Genomic DNA, 25,041 nt, shown 5'->3' on the forward strand with positions numbered 1-25,041 from the left:
AAGCTAAAATAACTCTCTGTGAATATCTTTCATAAACAGCGTCAGTTAAAATGACGTAAAGCATTTAGCGGAGAATATATGAATCTTCATATATATAAAATTAGATTAAATATATTATTACAAAATGACCTATACAAAATGCTATTAATTACGGAGTAGCGATTTGTTATATTGCAATCATGTTTCATAGGTAGACTAATACATAATATAATATAATAATAAGAACATAGAAATCAGATGTATTTACAAAATAATGGCAATTAATAGAAGCCCAACTTTTTCTTAAATAATTGAGCGCGAAAATTTGGAGTAAGACTTATGCTTTTAATTAAAGGGAGATGTTTTAATTGGAGATTTTCATTTTGGAATAGTATTGTAAAAGAGAATTCAAGTCAAGTGATGAACGAAACTTATGGTAAAGATTGCATAAGAAGCGGACTTGTGTAATTTAGAGTGTAACTGATGAAGGGCAATAATCATGGAAATGGTTGCATAATAAATTAGGAATAATGATTATTTCTTGTAAAAGAGGTAAAATATAAATGTAATATAAATTTGTTATTGTTTCCATGTATAGGATTATTCTCTTACTAGCAAAGGGATGAAATAGGGTTGATTTTGATTTTTTTTTTTTTTTTTTTGTTATTTGATGAGAATAATTCTATCAATTACTCCATCCTATCAATAATTTTTTTTGTGACCTGCTTAAATTACTCCATCCTATCAATAATTCCAATTTAATCCATTTATTACAACATACCTTCCAATAACACTCTAAGGCGACGGGCAACCTGAATAACAAGTCACTCTTATGATTTTAAGGGTTAAGACACTTTAATTCTTACCCTAATTCCAAAAAAATGCCAATTCATCTCTTCCCCACTATTCATTACTCCTCCGTCGACCGTCGGCGATCCTCACTCCAACCACTACTCCTCACGCAGTCACTCTTCAGCGCTAACTTCTTTCGACCACCAGCGCAGCTGCACGCGCCAATTCATCATAAATCTACCAGACCACCATTAAACTTCACCAACTCCACCCCTTATCTTCTTCGTTCACCACAAAGCAGTGACCACCGTCGTCCACCGGCGGCACCAACCACCATGCCAACCACCTTTGAAACCCAAAAACCACAATCTATAGATCTAAGGGTGTTGAAGGCATCGCGCTATGGAGGAGATTAGACGGCGTGAGGAGCTTAAGAGAAGGAGTGCGACGCATAAAGAGAGATATGGAGATGGTGATCGGCGAGTATACTTACGACGAATACAGTAGGTGATTGTAGTAGGTGGTGTATTATAATAGGGGATTAGTGATGTAAGAATTTGAGGGTGAGGGAGTTAGATGTGGGTGTGGTGTTTGCCGTGAAGTGGGTCAGATTTGGGAGTTAAAAGAAGAGGGAGGAAAATGCGTGTGACCTTATATAAGAGGTAAAAAAAATTAAGTAAGTTTGTTATGCTAAGGGAAAGGGATATGATGGATTAAACATGGGCTTATGTCTTAGCCCAACTCATCATATAATAGAAAGGGCTTATGTCTTAGCCCAACTGCACTTTTATGACTGTCTCAAATAAAATAATAAAAATATCAGCTCACTAATCAATTTATTATACTATTATACATGGGCGGATCCAGTCTCAATCTACTAGGGCTATAGCCGTAGTAGTTTTCCAGAAAAATAAATATAGATAATTAATACAGTAGTAAAGTAACAACAATACTTTGTCATGATGGTTTGATCTTCAATTTCCAAAGGAAAGCCTGAGGTTCAAACACCAATTTGGTCATTTTTCAATGATAGTAGTGCCTTTTCCTAAGCTTATGCCTTATTTTCTTCTAGTTTTCGGTTTTTTTTAATTACTCCCTTTTATTTTCTAACATCTTACACATTTACTAAAATGACAAATTTACAAAGATCTTTCACTTTCCTTATTAGTCTATAATTTATGGTTCTTAGGATTTGTGACCCCATATATTCTATCTTACTTTCCATTTCCTCCATTTTCCACCACAAATCTTATTCCTCTTATAAACTCTTCAAAAACAATGTGGAACATCATAGTGAATAGGAGGAAGTAGTATTTTCTTATCGTCTCATGTGATGTATTTTTGAGTGGTTACTTATTTTTACTTTCTTGGTTCACCAAAAGAGTATTTATGCCTCAGCCTTTTTGTCTATTTTCTTAAGGTTTATACTATATACTTTCTTAAAGTCTCATATCATATATTTTAGTACATCATTGAAAATGAAGTTCACTAAAATTGACAAACGAACTCAATATAAGTGGTTAATCACTAAAATAATTATTATAAATATTATAAAAAAGATAATAAACTAGTAATCAAGTATTAAAAAGTCGATAAATATCAAATTAAAACACGTAAATTATCATGTTTGAATAAAATAATACGAAAGTGACAAGGAATACACTCTATAATAACATCGGGTAAATGCAGATATACTTATTGACTTCTAAGTTCTAAAGCCTTTTGCGTATTTAATAGGATTATTTCATAGGAATAATCCATCCTATAGGTGACCTGTAGAAATTACTCCATCCTATAAGTAATTTTAATTTAATCCCTCCTACCACACTTCCTTCATGTACCAAACTCACTTAATTTTTTGACCTGTTGTATCAGGTAAACTTTTTTTCCCTTTTATTTAACTCTCAACTTTGTCCCTTTCATCCTTTTTTTTTCGTAAAAAACACCCACCTCCACCACTATGCACACCGCCATACTCACCAGTCACCACCCCTACATCATAATAAGCACCCTTACTGCTGTCACACACAATCCACCGTAAAAACCTTCTTCACCATCGCTCACCACCTCAGCCTCCCATAACCCTTATGCACCACCTTCAACACCATTACCGCTCACCACCAGTATGGTCATCCTCTGTCTAATTTTCAGCGGATAACATTTAATTTTAAAGATCAAGTATACATTTAATTAACAATCAAAGACCATTTTCTACCCACAAAGCAAAAATACCATCGTTCAAATACTAACTTTTCTATGTATCTCCTTCTTAGCCGTGCCTTACCTGTGCGTCGCCGTCCAATTATAGTAGTTTTTGTCGTCAAATAGCAGTGGCAGTGGGGATGTTGTTGTGTGCTTATTTCCTCATCTGAAATCATAAGCAATCATAGCATATTTTATTGAATTAATTTTCAGCGCCAAAGCAATCATATCAAACTTCATCAAAACAAAGTAACTCCCAAAATCAACTAACAATAATGTCGTTAATGCCAAGCTTCATTAGAAACCGCCGAAACAACTACATCTTCGATCCATTTTCCCTGGAAAAGTAATACTCAACGGAGATTATAAATTCGACAGTTGTTTCTACGGCGGTGGCGGCGGCGTAAGGTGGTGTTAGGATGGGAGTGGGAGAGATAATGATTGATCGGAAATGAGGAATTGGGTGGTGATCGGAAATGAGGAATTGGGTTTGTTGGGTAGGATAAAGAGGAAGTGAGCCGAAAGAAGTAGGACAGGGAAGTGAGAGAGAGAGTTTTTTTTTGTTAATTTTAGAATTTAATATTTTTTTTATTAGTTTTAGTTTTTTTTTTAAAATGTAACCTTATGAGCAGGTAGCCGGTTACTTTATACTGTTATGGGAAGGTGCGTTGTATAGGACGGATTTAATTGGAATAAGTGATAGGATGGAGTAATTTATGCAGGCCACCTATAGGATGGATTATTCCTAAAATAATCATATTTTATATCTCGAAAGATACAAAATTAGCTCTAGATACAAAGGATTCCTGGTTCCGCCGCTGCTATTAGATAAATTAAAGTAAAAATGACTATAAAGAAGGAGAAATTTAGAGTAAAGACGACATGCTAACCTTAACCCAAGCATCCTTAACTAATTGTTCACATGTAACAAATTTTCCCTCATCATTTCATCTGAAACCAGTGGCTTGTGAACTTATTTTTTGGTGAACTGTGAATATATATGAAGAATAGTCTGTTAAGATTAGTTAGTTGACTACTTAGAGTTGGTCAAATCTGTTATATGGTCAATTCTGTTATAACAGAATTCTATTACACATTCTGTATATAAACACACCCTCATGTACAAATCACTTAACTTAATCAAATCACTCTTATATTTACTTTCTCTGTCTTCATACAAATATCTCATTGTGTTCATCAATGGCGACCTTCAACATCATCAATGGCGTCTGGATCACTTGATCATTCTCAGTTTCACATGGTATCAGAGAATAGGTTGTTGTGATCTGTCTCTTAACGCCATTAACAATTCATCATTTCATCAAATTTGTTCTTAATTTCTTCCGCTTCGCAATTTTTTTTACATAAAAATCACAAAAATTCTTCACATATTCATCTTTTTTGTGCTTCAATTCTTTCATTCGCGCTTCATTTGATCTTCTTACAGCTCGAATTCAATTTCTTTTGAGTTTTTCCCCAAATTCCTAAAAATTAGGGTTTGCGATCTCATTTTTTCTGCGATTCTCCGTCTTCGATCATATCAATCAGTTTTTTCATCATGCCTGAATCAGTGACTTCCGTGACGGGTGATGATTATAGCAATCCTTATGATGATCCGCTGTTTCTCTCGAATTCTGATTTTCCTTCGATGTCACTTAATACTACTCCTTTTACTGGCAAGAACTTTCTCAATTGGAGTCGGGAAGTTCTCTTGGGAGTTGGAGCTAAGAATCAGCAGGGATTTCTTGATGGATCCACAACTATGCCTTCTATTACTTCTTCAAAGTATCAGCAATGGAAACGCTCTGATAATATGGTACGGTGATGGCTTCTACATGCTATTTCGCCAGAAATCAAAGCGGTGTTCATGACGACTAAGTCTGCCAGACGTTTGTTGACAGATCTTCATGAGATGTACGGTCAGAGTAATGCACCATTGTTGTACCAATTGAAGAAGGAGATTAAGAACATTTCTCAGACCACAGACGAATCAATTGTGGAATATTACAACAAATTGAAGCGTCATTGGGACGATAGTGAAGATCTTGAGCCTTATCCTGATTTCACTTATGGAGTTATGTCAAAGTGTACTTGTAATTTACTCAAAAAGGTGCTGGAAATGGCTTCTCGAGAGAAAGTCATTACTTTCTTAATGGGATTAGATGATTCTTATGATAATCTCCGGACAAATATCCTGTCTATGGAGCCCTTGCCTACTATTAACAAGGCTTACTCTCTTGTTCAACAAATTGAAAGTGAGAAATCTTTTTCTAAGCTTGTTCATAACCAGGCAGAATCTAGTGTTATGGCGGTTAACCGGGGTAAAGGACAAGGCAACTGGAATAAACCAGGTGATGCCAAGCACTGGAATGTTTGGACTCGAGATGGTGCTGGTGCTGGTACTGGTACTGGTACTGGGAAAGACGGTGTAGGACAGCCTAAGAAAGGGAAGCGTTGGTGTGATTACTGTAATAAAAGTGGTCATACTAGGGATACTTGTTTCATTCTTCATCTAGAGCAGAGGGAGAAATACAATGCTAGGTTTGCTAATCAAACTGGAGGTTCTGCACATAATGTCAGTAAGGAGGACAATCTTCTCATGGGTGATGATGATCATTCTGGCTTCACAATAACTGGTACTGCAGATTCTTCTAAAGTGGATATAGATCCTAAATTGTTTGCAGCAATTTATCAGCAGATGATGCATTTTAAACAGCAAGGTGGTCATGTTCAGTCAGATTATTCTGCTATCAATTTTGCAGGTAATTCTCTTGTGACCAACGCTTATACTACTATTTTTAAGTCACCCACTAGTTCTTGGATTAATGACTCTGGTGTGACTGATCATATGAGTTCTGCTATACACTTATTTGTTAACAAAAAGCTGTTACCTAAGCCTATTAAAGTTGGTCTCCCTGATGGAACCTGTAAGTTTGTGACTCTTACAGGAGATGTGGTCATTAATCAGCATCTGGTTCTTTATGATGTTTTCTATGTAGCAGATTTTAAGCATAATCTGTTATCTGTTGGGAAGTTGTTGGCTGCCAATGGATATTCTGTCAACTTTAACATTGATGGGTGTGTGGTACAGGACCATCCACATAAGGTCACTGTGGGAGTAGGCATAAAGGAAGGAGGCCTATACAAATTGGAGTCTCATAAAGATGACAAAACTTGGGAGCATAGTAGTTCACAAGTTAGTATTAGTTCTACTTCTCAGAATAAAGTTTGTACTTCTGATTTAGCATTGTTACATGCCAGATTAGGGCACTCCTCATTGTCTAAAATGAGGCATCTAGATTTTGTCAAAAGTGAGGGAATGGATAAATTTGTATGTGAGACTTGTGCTTTGGCAAAAATGCACAAATTGCCTTATAAAAGAAGTGATTCTCTTGCTTACTCTTCTTTTGACTTGGTTCACATTGATCTTTGGGGACCTTATAAACGGCCTTCTTTGACTGGGGCTACCTATTTTCTGACCATTATGGATGATCATACTAGGGTCACTTGGACATTCCTTTTAAAGGATAAATACAAAGTTTTTCAGACCATTAAGGATTACTTAGCTCAGATTAAGACACAATTTCATAAAGATGTCAAAATAGTTAGAAGTGATAATGGGACTGAAATAGTGCAGCAGACTTGTGGTAGATTGTTTTTAGATAAAGGTATCTTGCATCAGAAAAGTGCACCAGGGTGTCCTCAACAAAATGGTCGAGTTGAAAGGAAGCATAAACATTTGATAGAGACAGCAAGAGCTTTGATTTTGTTTGCTAACCTTCCTAAGAAGTTTTGGGGTGAGTGTTTGCTGGCAGCTACCCATATTATCAATAAACTGTCTAGTTCAGTCTTGTCTTGGCAAGTTCCTTCTGAGTTATTGTTTAACAAGCCAGTGACCTATGATGAATTAAGGATAATAGGTTGCTTGTGTTTTGCTTTATCTCCTGGTCATTCACGGGACAAATTTGACCCTAAAGCTAGGAAATGCATTATGATAAGTTATCCTTTCCTACAAAAAGCCTATAAACTCTATGACTTGGAAAGTCATAAGATTATAATAAGTAGAGATGTCTTTTTTCATGAATCTACTCTACCCTATAAAGCTGGCACACCAGCTGCCACATCTTTTCCAAGAGAACCTTTGCACGTTATGGACTTACATTGTGCAGAGGAAGATAGTAATCCCATTGTCACAAATACTATTCTTTCACCTACTAATAATACTACACATACTCCAAACACTACATGTGATATTACTCCTGATATTCCTACAAACAATTCTACTCATATTCATACTACTATACCTTCAAATACTTCTACAACTTCTCCCATACTTAATGATAATATTTCTACCACCTCTACTAATCATATCAATGAGGTGGTATCTCATGCATCTAGAACTTCAGCAAGAAATGTCAATGTTCCAGCTAGGTTACAAGATTGTGTCTGTCCCATCTTGCCACGCAAGACTGGACCCAATCCAGAAAATTTCTCTACTGAATCTTCTTCTTTCACAGCACACAAGGTGTTATTATCTGCTTCCTAGACACCACTTATTCCTGAACCAGCCTCTTATCTCCAAGCCAAAGCAGATATGGAATGGGTGAGAGCTATGGAACAGGAACTGCATGCCTTAGAGCAGAATGGGACTTGGAAAATTGTTGTTTTACCTCATGGTTATAAACCCATAGGCTCCAAATGGGTGTATAAAATCAAGTACAAACCAGATGGTTCTGTTGATAGGTACAAAGCTATATTGGTGGCTAAAGGATATAATCAAGTCTAAGGAAAAGACTATAAACACACATTTAGTCCTGTAGCAAAGTTCACCACTGTGAGAGTGTTTCTTACTGTTGCAGCTGCTAATAGGTGGCCTATTCATCAACTTGACATAAATAATGCTTTTATTCATGGATTTCTTGATGAAGAATTATATATGGTGCCACCAGAAGGTTACAAGCCATTACTACCTGGGCAAGTATGCAAACTCAGGAGGTCTCTTTATGGCTTGAAGCAAGCCTCTAGGCAATGGAACCTTGAGTTAACTAAGCTCCTTTTAGCACAAGGTTTAAATCAATCAAATAATGATTACTCTTTGTTTCATAAAGACAACAATGGAAAATTCACAAGTATGCTTGTATATGTTGATGATTTACTAATCTCAGGAAGTGACTCTGCTGAAATTACTCAACTCAAGAAAGCCCTGGATGCAGCTTTTACTATTAAAGATTTGGGGCTTATCAAGTACTTCTTGGGTCTTGAAGTCAGCAGTACAGAAAAAAGGTCTCTATTTGAATCAAAAGAAATATGTTAATGATATTCTTCATGACACTGGAATGTATGAGTGCAAGTCCAGTGCATTCCCACTGTCTAAAGGACTATAGCTCTCCACTGATGAAGGAGATATTTTTCCTGATCCAGAGGTATATCGCAGGTTGGTTGGGAGGTTATTATATTTAAACCTCACCAGACCTGATCTTTCCTTTGCAGTTCAGCATCTTAGTCAGTTTATTGCTTGTCCAAGGCAACCTCATTGGCAAGCAGCTCTACATGTGGTGAGATATTTGAAGCATACTGTAGATGCTGCCATTTTTTATCTGCAGATAATCATTTCATTCTCAGGGCATTCACAGATGCAGATTGGGGCACTTGTAGCATCAGTTGCAGGTCTGCAACAGGATAGTGTATTTTTCTGGGAAATGCATTGGTTTCCTGAAAAACCAAAAAGCAAAAGACTGTATCCAAGTCTTCAGCTGAGTCTGAATATAGGGCAATGTCCTATACTTCAGGGGAGATTTTATTGCTTCAGAGATTATTACAGGATTTCAACATCAAAGTGCCCACCCCAATCACCATGTATTGTGATAATAAAGCTGCAGAACACATTGCAGCCAATCCCGTCTTCCATAAAAGGACAAAGCACCTTAATATCGATTGTCATTACGTCAGGGAGAAGATACAAGAAGGACTGATTGTTACTTTCCATATACACACGGGCTCTCAAATTGCTGATATTCTTACCAAACCCTTAGGGCAGCAGCAACAGCATGAATTTTTGTTTTCCAAGATGGGCATGTTCTTTCATGTCACACGCCCACCTTGAGGAGGGGATATGAAGAATAGTCGGTAAAGATTAGTTAGTTGACTACTTAGAGTTGGTCAAATCTGTAATATGGTCAATTCTGTTATAACAGAATTCTGTTACACATTCTGTATATAAACACACCCTCATGTACAAATCATTTAACTTAATCAAATCACTCTTATATTTACTTTCGCTGTCTTCATACAAAAATCTCATTGTGTTCATCAATGGCGGCCTTCAACATCATCATTGGCGTCTGGATCACTTGATCATTCTCAGTTTCACAATATATAATATAAAATGATAATGATTCAGATATTACATCATTTGCACCTCCATTTTCCAACCGACTACAACATATCATGATAAAAACCAGCTAAATAGATAAGACACTACACGCCCATGCTGATTTTTGTATAAATGCAATCCGTGCCTTCCCTCTGAATCTGGCATGCAATTCATTCTTTAGCTGCAACATAACCATCCCTGGAATTTGTAGTCTTGCCTCAACTCTACAAAGATTGCGAGCAGTCAAAATGTGATAAATCAGTCCCACAATAGGAGCTACTATTACTTGTTTTTGAGTAATAGACCTGCATCTCCAGCTTCTATACCAGTCACACAGACCCAAAAGTGGGAAATGAATATAAGATGTTTGTATTGCAATGATAAAATTTACAATGAGTTTAATCCTATTTATACTACTAATGACCTAATAGATGGAGTCATATACAAGAAGGCTATATTTACAAATTATGGAAAAATATATTACAATTATATACTCGAGTTATTTGTTGCAATTTGTGATTCGATTTGCTTGCTTGAGGAAGCTATAGAAAATATGGGAGATCTTGATGATATATCCATAATACGCCCCCGCAAGATGGACGTAGGTGGGAGGAGTCCAATATTGTCACGTAGATCATGAAAACGAGGCTTGGGCAGTGGCTTAGTGAGAGCAGCGGCTAGTTGATCCTTACTTACGACGTGTTGTATGCGAATGTGGCCAAGCTGGAGTTGTTCTCGAACAAAGTGAAATGAGAGAGCCATATGCTTCATGCGAGAATGGAAGACGGGATTTTTTGCATAGAGAGTAGCAGAGATATTATCACATTAGATTGCGGGCGGCTTTGTGACGTAAATGTGCAGCTCAGTGAGAAGATTTCGAAGCCATAGAACATCAGTAGTGACAGCTGCGACATCTCGGAATTCAGCGTCAGTCATGGATAAAGCAAGACCTCGTTGTTTTTTGGAAGACCAGGAGATGGGATTGCGGCCAAGATAAGTAATGTAGCCGGTTGTAGAGAGGTAATGATCCTTATCACCCGCAAAATCAGCATCACTGAAGACATGTAAACACAAAGGAGATGTGCGATAGAGTTGAATGTCAAAGGTTTGTGTGCCCTGGAGATAGCGAAGTAGTCGTTTTAAAGCAGACCAGTGAGTTGCGGTAGGATGGTGGAGAAATTGTGCAAGTCGATTTGTAGTAAAGGCAATGTCTGGTCGAGTAAGTGACAAATACTGAAGACTACCGACAATAGCTCGATAGTTCGAATGGTCGTGAAGGGGTTTATTGTCTTCACGGACAAGGTGGCAATCGGCTGCCATAGATGTATAATTTGGTTTTGCATTTGACATATTGTATTTTAGGAGTAGGTCATGAATATATTTGGATTGGTTTAGACGAAGACCGATTGAATTTGGTGTGACTTCAACGCCTAGAAAATATGAGAGCGGTCCAAGATCTTTAATGGAGAATCGTTTTACTAATTGGTCGATAAAAGATTGTAAATGATGATGGTTTGGTCCTGTAACCATTATATCGTCAACATAGACAAGCATGTATATACGAATATTATTAGTCTTAAAAATAAATAGGGATGAGTCTGAGATGGATTGTTTAAAACCATAGGTAATTAGATACGATTCAAGCTCGGTGTACCAAGCTCGAGGAGCTTGTTTGAGGCCATAAATCGCTTTGTTTAATTTGCATACATATATAGGTGGGATTTGATTCATCGACAAAGCCTTCTGGTTGTGCCATGTAGACATCGTTTGTCAGAGTGCCTTGTAAGAAGGCATTATTGACATCGAGCTGTCGTAATGGCCATGATTGGGTGACTGCTAAGGAAAGAATTAGTCGAACTATGGTGGGTTTGACGACCGGGCTAAATGTCGGTATAGTCAAGACCTGGTCGTTGATGGAAACCTTTCGCAACTAGGCGCGCTTTATGTTGTTTGAGTGAGCCATCGGGATTATATTTAATTCGATAGACCCATTTACATCCAATTACATTTTGTGATGGTTGTTTGGGGACTAATGTCCATGTTTGATTCCGTTCAAGGGCATGAAATTCTTCTTGCATAGTTGCACGCCATTGAGTGGAAACAAGAGCATGTTTTACAATTGTGGGCAGCGAGTGTGATGAAGCGGAAGTAAGAGCGAGGTTGGCATAGCGTGGATTTGGTTTGCGTATGTTATTGGTCAGGCGGGTTATAACTTTATGTTGTGTAGAGGGTGGGGGTGGGTTGTTTTCGTGAGTGGCAGAAGAAGAAGATGAAGATGTAGTGGATGGGCTAACGTCGTTGGAAGAGGGTGTGGAAGGAGTGGTTGTGAGGTTGGTCGAAGAGGTTTGCCGTCGAGTATAGACATTGGTGATTGTGTGGTGAGAGCGAGGAATAGATGAAGAGGTCGAGGTGGTGGTTGAGGCGTGGTTTGGTGAGGATGAGGTAGCAGCGGGCAGAATGGTGAGCATAGGAGGACACCACTCGTCGGGGTCCGTATTGTCACTTGGTTACGTGGTTGTGGTGCGTAGTCGAGAGTATGGAAAGTCATCTTCGACAAATTTAACATGACGCGAGGTGTATAGTCTATTGGTTTTGGGATCGAGACAGTGAAACACACTTTGAGTGGAAGAATATCCAACAAAGATGCAAGGAACGGAACGATACTCAAGTTTATGTTTTGTATACAGTCTTAGCCATGGATAACAGAGGCATGCAAAGTTGTGTAATTTTGTATATACAGGTAATTTGTTATGTAATTTGTAGTATGGAGTTTGTCCTTGCAATGTAGGTGTGGGTAATCGATTAATAAGATATGTGGCCGTGCTAAATGCGTAGAGCCAAAACGTGGTTGTCGGAAAAGAATTGTCTTATTGGTTTTTGAAAAAAAAATTCTACAAGTGCTTTAAATCGTACAAAAACTTGTTGTGTTTCCGATTTGCGTTTTAGTGGAAATAACCAAATATATTTGCTAAAATGGTCAACAAAAATTACGTAATATTTGTAATGTTCACGAGAATAAACTGGACTTGTCCATAAATCCGAAAAAATGAGTTCGAGTGGTGCGTTGGTTTTGAAGGTGGATGTTCCGAATGGTTGTTTTGTGCTTTTACTAATATGACATGATTCACAAGACGAGAAATTAAAGATATTAATTGGTAAATTTTTATTGATAATTCGCATTACATCGAAGGTTGGGTGTCCTAATCGATGATGCCACGATAGAGGAGTTGAGCTTTTCTTCATAAAACTTGCAGACGGTTGGTGCATGCTCAACTCATAGATGCCGTGTCTAGCTCGGCCCTGGTGGATTGGTGCTCCCGTCAACATGTCCTTAATAATAAAAGAATCAGATGAGAATATAACATATGCAATATTATCTTTACATAATTTCGAAATTGATAAAATATTGCGCGAGATTTTCGGAACATGTAAAACGTTATTTGTTTTCAGAGAATTGAGAGTGAAATTACCTATATTGGCAATGTCGAGAGCGGGGCCATCGCCAATAATGAGGTCATCTTGACCGAAGTAAGGGGTGTGAAGGGCAAGGGTGTCGAGGTCATGGGTTACGTGATGAGATGCCCCACTGTCAAGAAGGTAATTGGAGTTGGGTATGGGTCCAGTAGAGACGGTGTGAGCCTGCGGTGGTGGTTGTCGAGTTGGTGGGGGCAGGGAAAACAATATTTGGAAACAATTTGCGGAAGAAGGGACAATCTGAAATCACATGTCCCGTTTGCCTACACCACTAACAACGACCCTTAAATGGCCGTGGGTTAGGGTTGGTGACGGGTTGCTGCTGGTTTGTGTGGTAGGAGTGCGTGGTGTTAGGGGTGGGAGCACGGTTGTTTTGATAGTAGTTGGTGGTGGTTTTTTGGTTGCCATAGTCACGGTTTTGGCGATATGCAGGGTTGGCAGAGGGGTTGAAAATTTCGGTATCGGGTTGTTGTTGTTTTAGAAGTAATTCATGTTGTAGCAATTTTTCATGGAGTGCTTTGTAATTGGGTTGTCTCGAGCACGAACGGTATACAAGACGGGTTTGTAGAGTTTGTAATCAAGGCGTTTTAAAACCTTGAATACAATGTCTTCCGGGTCAAGTACTTTACCCATTAAAGCGAGTTGATCGATGATGGCTTTAATGGAGTTCATATAATAGGTTATTGATTGATCAGTGGTTTTGACAATCGATTCAAGATGGTTTTTAAGTTGTAATATGTGCTCACGCGAAGGGTTTGCGTAGGTTTGCGTGAGTATATCCCAGGCCTCTTTCGAGGTTTTTGTCCGGACAATTAAGGCTTGAACAACCGAGGACAAGGTTCTCATAAGGGCACCGAGTATGAGGCCGTCTTGTTTAAGCCAGTTGAAGTAAGACGGGTTGGGTTTTTCGACTTTATCATCACCTACAATGGTTGGTGATGGAGATGGGTGGGAAACGTCTAGGAACCCGCGCGAGTAGACTGTATCCAAAGAGGATATGTGTTAATTGAAAGTGCCATGAGGTGTAGTTCATGGGAGTTAGTTTCACACAATGGTTGAGATATAGAGAGGTGAGTGGAGTGGTGGTTTCGTGAGGGTTGGAGATGGTGGTGTCGATTGTGGTGGTCATGGTAGCAGTAGGTTTGAATTGAATTTTGGTGTGGCGTTTGAAGATGGAACGGCGTGGTTGGAGGTGGGTTTTTGCGGATCGATGTAAGCTCCTAGATACCATATAAGATGTTTGTATTGCAATGATAAAATTTACAATGAGTTTAATCCTATTTATACTACTAATGACCTAATAGATGGAGTCATATACAAGAAGGCTATATTTACAAATTATGGAAAAATATATTACAATTATATACTCGAGTTATTTGTTGCAGTTTATGACTCGATTTGCTTGCTTGAGGAAGATATGGAAAATATGGGAGATCTTGATGATATATCGTTAATAATGAATACCCAGCCATCCCCACAAAAGTATCCAACATCGTTTGCTGAACTCACACTTATATAACAAATGATCCAGATCCTCCACCTGAGATTGACAAATTTCACACGGGCCATCAGTATGAACACCAAATACAGCTAGCCTATCCTTTGTCAGAAGACGACTTTGCATAGCAAGCCATCCTATAGGGCTTCGCTTTTTTTCCATAGCCAAAAATTTTTTGCTCCATAAAAACTTCAAGCTTAGCATATGCACCCTTTTTAAATTGACCATTAGCCACCTTCTAGCCACCAAGATCAAGAAGATATTGCATTGCACTTCGTGCACGATCCTCGAGAGTTGGCTATCTTATGAAATTTCTAGTAGGATTGACAGCCTATTTGGAGTTGGACTTGTCGTGGGTGTAAGTCGTACAAGATGTATATAATTACAAATATTGAACATATTATAATAAAAATAAAATGTAACATAGAAATCAAGTATTTTCATAGAAATTATACATTCATTCAAAGAGTATCATAATGCAAGTACTTGGACAATACAAAAGAGTTCACAGCACAAGAAATTATTTCACTTTCTGACTCTGGTTTGCAGCCAATGATTGTACATTTGAGTAGCTAGTTCCTTTCTAAATTGAGTCCGTGCAATACTAGTCTCCTTAATACCAATGCCATTACTATCATCGTCTTCATCACCATCTGTGAAGAAACCCAAAGTTTCACATGTGAGGGTTGTCCCACATTGACAAAAGTGGAGAAGAATTATCACTTTATAAGGCAAGAGTTACTCCCTCTATTGCCAATTAATTTTAAAGTGGAATTCTTTTGGGCTTGTATTGTGAATTTTGTCCCCTCCGTTTGGGTATGGCTCAGGCCCATTGTTAAATTTAACAATCTGTAACAAAATACTTCAAGGGATCTACGCCCATATGTGTACGGATAAAATTATGCATTAACACACATCCAAATATTATTCTACTCAAAGTATTCTTAGAATACCTCACCTCATTTTAAGTAATCCAAAACATATTTCTATGACATTTCTTACTTGAGCGTGCTTCATGTTAAAATATTCCTAAACACATGTCGGTTGAGCACCGCTCTTCCATACCCTTAAATGATATCTTTGGCATGTAATGGTGCCAAAATTCCCTCACAATTCATATATCCGGCATCACATAGATAGTAGCTCCCTAATATATAGAAAACTAAACATTAATTATTATTAGGCTAATTTGATAACTTATCCCTTGAATAATTCATTTTTTAAATCTTTTACCTAAGATAACTTTCTTTAAAATCTTATACCTAAATTCCTAAATTCTTCCAAATTTGATACCAAATCTCAAAAAAATAGACGAATAACACCTCGGTGGATTATTAAAACTTAGAGAGATAAGAGAGAGTTCAGGAAAAGACGATTATTTTCCCCAACTTTTTCTAGGGTTTACTAAGCTTTTCTGCAATGGCGAAGCCTAATGATTCCATTCATCCTTCTAAGTCTACAAACAATACTTCAAATAATTAATAATACTATATCTAATACTAATACTCAATCTGATGATAATCAAACTTTTACTTTCAAATTAAGCAAAAATAATCCTAATGTGTCGAAGGAAACTCGGGCCACGGAAATTGCGAAAGTACGACAAGAAGTGGCGAATATGCTAAAAGTTGCTGGGTATGCTACTGAAGAAGAAGAGAATATTAAAGACTTTGACGCCAAGACTTGGCAAGAGGTATTGAAGAGGAGAAAGGACAAAGAGATTTCATCTGAAGGTAAGTTGGCTCCTATTGCAGAAGTTGATGACCAGGAACCTCAAGAGAAAGGTATTACCTTGAAACTCACTCAAGATGATGTTAAGGACGAGATAGAATATTGGAACCTTGCGGTCTATGGTTATGTCATGGGTGCAAATCCGCCATGGGAGGTTATGGATGGTTATTTGAGACGTTTATGGAAGGATTATGAAATCTCGAAGGTGGCGTTTCTCCCCAATGGTTTATTTGTAGTTCGGTTTGCGAAATTCGAGCATCAGAAGCTAGTTTTAGCAAAGGAATGTTCATGTTTGATGGAAAGCCTATCATAATTAGACCTTGGGAACCTAATTCTAAGATCACAAAAGTGTCACTGTACCCATTTGGGTGAAATTGGATGGACTTGATCTTAAGTTTTGGGGTGGGAAATGTTTGGAGAAATTGGCTTTTTTACTTGGTAAAATTTTCAAGATTGATGACTTAACTGTTGAGATAACTTTGTTGGGGTATGCAAGGGTGATAGTGGAAGTGGCCCTTGATCAACATTTCCCTGACAAGATAAGGTTTGAGGATGAGCTTGGCTAAGAGATTACTGTGTTTATAGAGTATGATTGGCTTCTAATCACTTGTCATAAATGTTAATGGGATAGGTCATAGAACCTTGAATTGTAGGAGGGGGATGAGGATAGGCAGGTTCCTGTGAATATGACTCAACATATACCCCCTAGGCAAGTGTGGAAGAAGAAGGATATCCAGGATGTTGGGTTAGACCCAAAGAAGTTCCCAGTGTTACCAAAGGTAGTGGGTGTAATTGGTGATAAGAGGACCAAGAGTGTTGAGACACCAGATTCTACCTCGGTTTTGATTACACCAAAAAACACTCCTCTGCCTGTAAATGAAGGATCTATCTATACACTTGCCAGAATTGTTACCAGAATGACTAGACATGAGTCTAAATTGCCAGGAGGTAAGGAAGGAGATTTTGTTTTAAATTTGAATGCTGAAATGATTCATTCAGCAGAAATGGTTGACAAAGGGGAAGAAGGGGGGGGGGGGGGGGGTTCTTCCTCCCATGACTAAACTTGGCATGCAAAGAGATATTAAGTGGTTTCTCTATCATTCTCAGGTGGAGTTATTTCGGCTCCTTGAGACTAGGGTAAAACTTGGTTCTCTAAATATTGTTGCTAGTAATGTGTGCAATGGATGGTCTTATGTTACTAATCATGCTCATCATAATGGAGGTAGAATATGGGTACTTTGGAAAAGTCAAAAAATACATATTGATATTCTAGATATGGATGCTCAATACATACATACTAAGATGAAGGACTTAGTGGAGGATATTCAGTTTTATGCTACTTTTGTCTATGAATTTAATAAACCTGAAGAGAGAGTGCCCTTACGGGATGCTTTGAGTCATTGGAACATTGTGGCTCCTTGGGTGGTTTTGGAAGATTTCAATAATATCCTCTACTGTAATGAACTGGTTGGGAAAGTAGTAAAGGATAGTGATATGATACCGTTTCAAAGTGTGTTAGCAAATTGTGAACTACAAGATATGAAAGCTATTGGAGCTTTTTTTACCTAAAACAATAAACAACCTAGTGAAATTAGAGTTTTCAGTAGGATTGATAGAGTCTTGGTTAATGATGATTGGCTGAACAAGTGGTTTGATTATTATGCTCATTATGTTGTTGAAGGCAATTTGACCATTGTCCTTGTACTATTGAATCTGGGGTTACTAGTACTGGCAGGAAAAAACCTTTCAAGTTTTTTAATATGTGGACTAACGTGGATGATTTCCAGGAGGTGGTGAGGAATAGATGGAAATTTACAATTTATGGGTCCTGGATGTATAGGGTGGTTAAAAAATTAAAGCTGTTGAAACCTAATTTAAATGAGCTTAACAAAAACCTCTTCTCTGATGTTGAAAGGAACTCTGATATTGCATATCAAGTGTTACTTGAGTGTCAAAGATCTCTACAATTGGACTCCATGAATACACTCTTGATGGATGTTGAACATCAGGCAAGAGAAAGTTATTTGATGCTAAGGCAAGCAAAGGAAGATTTCCTGAGGCAGAAAGCAGAGTGTAATTGGTCCAAGGATGGTGATATAAATTCTGGCATCTTCCATAAACTTATGAAACAAAGACAAATTCAGAACAAAGTTTTGATCATTGAGGATATGGAGGGAAGGGTCTGCAAAAAGCCAGATGAAATTGTGAAGGCTTTTATAGGCTTTTATGAGAATCTTCTTGATAAAAATGCTCCTATTAGTGGTTTCTACCCTCCTATTTTAGATAAAGGAGTCAAGATAAGTGTAACTCAGTGGGATAGTTTATGTAAAATGCCTTCTGATGCTGAGATTCAGCAATTGATTTTTTCTATTCCTGATGACAAGAGCCCATGACAAGATGGGTATTGAAGTTGTTTCTTTAAAGCTAGCTGGGGAATATTGAAGCATGAGGTATGCCAGGCAATTAAGGATTTTTTCCATGATGGACAATTATTGAAAAAGATTAATAGTACTAACCTGGTCTTAATTCCAAAGGATAAGAATCCTATTTCTGTGAAAGATTTTAGGTCCTATAGCATGTTGAAATGTTGTCTATAAAATTATATCAAAGATATTGTGTGCTAGGCTGTCCAAAATCCTACCTAACATCATAAATTCTGCTCAATCTGCTTTTATAAGTGAAGAAGCATTATGGAAAATATACTGATTAGCCAATACTTGGTGAGACTTTATGCTAGGAAATGTGTCTCTCCTAGATGCTTGATGAAATTAGATTTGAGAAAAGCATACGATTCTATTGAATGGGATTTCGTGGAGCAGATGTTGAGGAATCTTAACTTCCTTGGGAAGTTTACTAATTGGGTAATACAATGTGTGACTACTGATAAGGTTATTTCAGTCGTTTGCCTTAGTCAAAATAAATCCTATACTATTACTAACAAGATAGCTAGCGGTAAGTCAAGGTCGAATCCACAGGGAGGCGGCGATTATCTAGTTTGTTGATGTTTAGAGTGTCTTAAGGTAACCAATTGTGGGGGTTTGTTGATTTGATATCTAACAACTAATGGCAAGTAAATAAAGATGAATAACAATAATGTTAAAGAGTCTAGGGATTCAGGTTCACTATGTAGTCATCAAAGGGTAGGATTTAATTCATTGATTGAGCAATTTGTATTGTTGAAAGTCATATGATCGGTCGATTCTAACATGTCTTTTTAGATCTAACTTAACATGCAATTGCTATTATTAAGTTGGTCTAATTCAATTATCGTGGCCTATACTAGTCTTAACCCTGTCGGTTATAATCTTAGTTTATGCGATACTAATTAATCAATTTTGGTCAGTAATTAAGTAATTAGAAGTAGAAAAATAATTGAACAACAATAGAAAGCAATTTAAAAATCAATTCATAATAACCCCCTTTTCTAACAACCTAGATCCCTTTTCACCCTAGATTAAGAATTTAGCTACTTATATTAAAGGAAATAACATCAATAATCTCAATGAAAGACATAATTGAAGACAATAAATAAGGACAAAGAAATAATAGCATGAATTGAATTAATAATTAACGAGGAAAGATTAAGAACAATACCGTAAATAGCTAGATCCGGAAATAAGAACAATAATTAAACTAAAACTAAGTACTTGAGAGAGTTTTCTAAGGTAGCTATATTAAACTACGGAAATAAAAGCGTCCATAAACTAGGGTACGAGTTTTGGTATTTATAGCAAAACATAACCGACTTACGGAATTTGCGAAAAAATATGGAAACTGGAAGGTTCCTCGATAGAGCGTATGTGCACTCGATCGAGGCACCAATTCTCAGATACCCCAACTCTCAACATTGCACAAACTAGTTCCTCGATCAATCCCGGATCTACTCGAACGAGTATGGAGGTTCCTCGATCGAGCCTCACTGCAGTTGATCGAGGAACCAAGTTCCTCCTTCACGCACTGAACTTCAAACGGCCGCCATTTCTTCGTTACTCGTCGGAAACAAGCTATCTTTGAGATGTTGGAAAGCTAAGAAGATAAGATTTCACCTTCAGTTGGAATCACTTGAATATCAATTGTAGAACTCGAGATATGGCTCTTCAAAATAGGCACTAGTAATAAGTAGCTCTTCCTTTATTCTTCTAGATTCACGGGCCATGCTCCGTGTATTCCTCCATGCCTACTCCGCGATGCCCATTTCATTCCCATGCTCCTCAAATTCATCATTCTTGCATTAAACATCAAAAGGCGGAAGTATCAATGTTCTAACATAAAAGGCATGTAAATGATATAAACTATCACGAAAATTGTATCAAAAACAATTAAGGGGAGGCATAAATATGTATATAATTATGGCTCATCAAACTCCCCCAAACCATCTCTTTCCTTGTCCTCAAGCAAAGTATCACACAATTACAAAAGACAAATATACAAATGGCGAATAAACAACTCAGAGCTAATGTTTAATGCACATACAAATCTCAAGCTATCCATATCTGTAACAAAGTAATGACAAAAGTGTACCAATAAAACAAATTCAAAGGTACGGGAAATAGAAAACGTAGCTCAGTCTCAAGTCACCACACTATAGACAAATGCTAAATACCTTTTGATCTTGCAAGAAAAATTAGTCAGATTCTCGCTGATTCACTCATGCACTCATAAGTATGTAAGGGTGAGTTATATGTGAAGATAGAAAGAAGTAGAAGCACTCACTCGATTTATGAAACATGATATGCAATCTAATGTGATCACTACTACAGATACAGGCTATAACAACGGTCAAAAACCGTTGTTATATAAAAAAGCGTCCGTTGTTAAAGCGTCCGTTGTAGAAGGTTTTAACAACGGTTGGTTTTTTTAAGGAAACCGTTGTTAAAACTATTAACAACGGTTTTATGTATAAAAACCCGTTGTGGAAAGTGTGACTCAATTTTGGGGGGAAAGTTATAACAACGGGTTTTAATATACAAAACCGTTGTTATAACTAAAGACAACGGGTTGTTTGTAAATAACCGTTGTTGTTTGTTCTTAAAAAATAAAAAAAAAAAAAATTAAATATTACTAGATGCATGCATAATTACGGCCCGTTAGAATTCCGATGCATGCATTATTACTGACATCACTGTACATATGAACGGATAATATGGAATGAGAAGGGTTAGTAATAAGATTTGAAGCAGCATTATTGAGAGATATGATGATGATTATGGCACAACTTCCTAACATATATATTAATTAAAAAGCAACTCATCCCACACATTGCTTAGTATAAATACATTGCATTATCTCAACTAACATTTCCATTATCTCAATATATTCATCTCCAAACCCTAACTGCTAAAACAAACTCTACTTAATCTTTCAAAACAAACTCAAAAAACTCCAACAAAATGAATGATTTCATCCTTAAGACTCTTACCATGATCGAGAACAACAACAACTTCATCCGCCTGCCTTCCTCCATATTGAGGAAAGTTTCAGAGCTACCTTGCGGATGCTCGATCCGCACCAAGCACGCCAAAGAAGATGGCTTGACGGAGCAAAGAAGCAGCTGCGGCTATATGACGATATAGCAATCGCTTAACTAACCTCCAAATAGCCAAGGAGGAGAGGACGGATACGATAGAGCAGAATAAGATCCTCTATGAAAATATAAGAATTGCATTTTTATATATGTAATTTTTTTTAATTTATGTATTTATAAATATATATATATATATATATATATATATATATATATATATATATATATATATATATATATATATATATATATATATATTAATTATGTTTATCTTACTTCTTCATCTTGCTTCTTCATTGTTTTACTAACTAATTATGCGAACAATACTTAAACAAATAACATAATGGTCGATAAAAACACATACATGCAAAAGAAATAAATAGAAAAAGAAAATAATGACGATGAAACTAACAAAGGACGGCGAGATTTACCCGATAAATACAGAACGTAATATACGATGAAATCAACAAAGGACGGCGAGAAGATAAAGCGACGATGAGAAAGAGAGAAAAGAGAGAAAGAGAGAAAGAGAGTGTGTGTTTTGTGTTTGTTTTGTTTGTCTCTGTTTGTGTTTGTGTTTGTGTATTAAGGGTTGTGTTTTGTGGTCACAGCAGCAGACTTACATTTTGTGTGGTTTATAGTATGGAAGGTATTGACAACGGTTATTAAACAACAACCGTTGTGAAATATGTTTGAACAACGGTTGTAAAAAAACACCCGTTGTTAAATAAGTTTTAACAACGGGTTTCAAAAATAACCGTTGTGATTACTTTTCACTAACTTTGCGCCAAATTATTAACAACGGTTGTGCATGTGTGACCCGTTGTTAAAACTAATAACAACGGTTTTTATAACCATACCCGTTGTAATTTATTTTAGTAAAATTCGCGTCATACATTCTACAACGTCTATTGTGATTTTCGTGAATAATCGTTGTTAAAGGGGCGTTGTAGTTGCCTAGATTTGTAGTAGTGGATAGAAATTTCCCCAACTAATATGCAATCACCATATGTAGACAAAAGTACATGTATCAAGGACAATATGGGTGGCAAATGGGTTAAAGAGATAGAAATGGTTTGTGCTAAAGCACGTTATGGAAATGTGGAGCTAAGAGGGTAGTCGCAGCGCTAACCAAAACCAAATATTAAAATAGCAAATGAACCCAACTTGAGAAATGATCTCAACTTTACAACATATGAGAGCTAGAAAACTACTCTCCAATTATGCATTAGACTCTAACAACCATCTTTTTTATCTTTGACAAAACCAAATGAAGCAATCATTTTCTTTTCCTTCTTTTTTCAATTTTCTTTTTTCGATTTTTCTTTTTTCTTTTCTTTTTCTTTTTCTGTTTTTTTTTTTCTTTTGCTTCATATTTTTCTTTTTCCAACACAGTTGCTAAAAGTACTTTGCTATACCCACAAGACAACTAACAATAAGTCACAACTCAACCATAATAGCAAAATAAACATGATAAACAAGCAAATACGACTGTCCCGAAAAGGTAGGCAAATTTTGGATTGTAGCTTATAAGATGAAATTTAAGATTGGCTACAAGGGTTCAAACAGGCTAACAAAGAGGATAATTGTAAGGCTTATTTGAACGGTAAGAATCGCTTATCCACATGTACTTAGTCAAATGAAAGCAATAAAAGTATCAAGAAATCAATGTCACACTTATGCAGTTTGATATTACATATTCCACAAGAAGAAACCACACTCAAGCCTAATTGACAATGAGACCAGTTTATTGATGTTCCTGGCCTAGGAAGCTCTATAGACCTCAGAATTGAAGTAGTTTACCAACATAATTTTATCAAATCTAATTAGTATAAGGCATGTCAATTATGGTTAAGACTTGAATTATGAGCTTTGTTTTCATGGCTAACGACTCAAAACAATGTACATGGACAACTATTTGGGATTCAAATACAAAAACAATGCAATTTAACATCATTGTTATCTAATTCACCAAGACTCGAGCTAAAACAAAGTAAAAACATGTTTTTTTTATTTTGAGATTTAATAAATTTTTATGGATTTTTGATATAAAAACACACAACAATAAGTAAATCACACAACATAAATAAAGACTCCTCCCCCAAACCTAAATGTCACAATGTCCTCATTGTGACGCCTACGCAATCACACACAAATCCAGTAACCTAGAGGACACAACTAACAAGCGGAATGGAAAAAAAATAGACAATACAATTAAAGAAGCTACAAGGGAAGAGAATACTAGGTAAGAGCTTATGATTCCCCTAAACCAGCTGCAAAACAGGGGAAAATAATCAACGGCACAATCCTATCATCGTCATGCTACGTTTGTGAACCAAAAGACGAGGTTACTTGATCGAGCCCCATGACACTCGATCAAGGAACCTTCCTGTCGCTCAGAATCCTGCATTTAAAATAAATGCCCACACAAATCATAATCAATACATGTTAAAGCACGTAATAGTAAATCAAAAAGTAGCGCATGTGCTTCACACAAGCATAAGTAGCACCAATAAATAGTCCAAGAGAAAATAAATGACAAATAAAGTTCTTGCTCATCAAACTCAAAGTCTAATATAAAATATTAGCAATGTTCATTGTTCTTCAAGTCATCATCACTTGGTAGGAAATAGGGCACTTCATCAGTCGTAGGAGCGTCATCAAAAACTTTGATTGGCTCCTCTTTGAAAATCTCAGTTTCCAAAGCATCTAACTCGGCTTCTATGTCAGCATTCTCATCACAGTTGTAAACCATCTCAGGAGGAGGATCATCTCCATAAATCAGCTTCTCTATCTCATCCACTTCCTTGCCCCATGGATATGACGCAGTAGCAGGAGCGTCAGATGGATTCCTGTCAAAACATAAAGGAAGGCAATTGTCAAAAGTAGGATCAAGAGCATTAATCATATGACAAGAAGCTTTTAAATCAGGAGGACGTGATGCTTTGTCAAGACCAAAAGTGATAGGATCGTCTCAAATATTAAATGTAAGACTCCCATGTCTAACATCTATGACCGCCCCTGCAGTATGCAAGAATGCTCGTCCTAGAATAATAGGAACAAGAGAATCTTCAGCTATATCTATCACTACAAAGTCGACTGGAATGAAGAATTTCCCTATTCTAACTGGCACATCATCTAAGATATCCATAGGGTGTCTAATAGACCTGTCAGCCAATTGAATAGTCATGTTAGTACATTTAAGCTTGGTCATATTTAATTGATTGCAAATTTTATACGGCATAACACTGACGCTCGCTCCTAAATCACATAAAACATTGTCAATAGTTAAACGACCTAAAGTACAAGGAATAGAAAAAGTCCCTGAATCCTTAAGCTTAGGTAGAGAATTGGCTTGTAATGCGGGTAGCATTCATGAGTGAATGCAACAGTCTCCACTTCATCAAAAGACTGCTTCTTTGACAAAATCTCTCTCAAAAACATTGCATAAGCCAGCACTTGAGTTAC

At 36.9% G+C, this 25,041-nt stretch overlaps 2 protein-coding genes across 2 annotated transcripts; both read left to right on the plus strand.

The window, feature by feature from the left end:
- Positions 1-4,840: 4,840 nt before the first annotated feature.
- On the plus strand, positions 4,841-7,519 carry LOC141607195 (uncharacterized). The gene has a single exon (XM_074426556.1). It carries the CDS (start codon positions 4,841-4,843, stop codon positions 7,517-7,519), a length of 2,679 nt encoding a protein of 892 aa, XP_074282657.1.
- Positions 7,520-16,735: 9,216 nt separating this feature from the next.
- On the plus strand, positions 16,736-18,442 carry LOC141607196 (uncharacterized). Its single transcript, XM_074426557.1, has 3 exons — positions 16,736-17,056; positions 17,157-17,551; positions 17,731-18,442. The coding sequence occupies exons 1-3, from the start codon at positions 16,736-16,738 to the stop codon at positions 18,440-18,442; spliced, it is 1,428 nt and encodes a 475-aa protein (XP_074282658.1).
- Positions 18,443-25,041: the final 6,599 nt, after the last annotated feature.

The sequence above is a fragment of the Silene latifolia genome, chromosome 10, assembly GCF_048544455.1.
Source record: "Silene latifolia isolate original U9 population chromosome 10, ASM4854445v1, whole genome shotgun sequence".
Taxonomy (NCBI): domain Eukaryota; kingdom Viridiplantae; phylum Streptophyta; class Magnoliopsida; order Caryophyllales; family Caryophyllaceae; genus Silene; species Silene latifolia.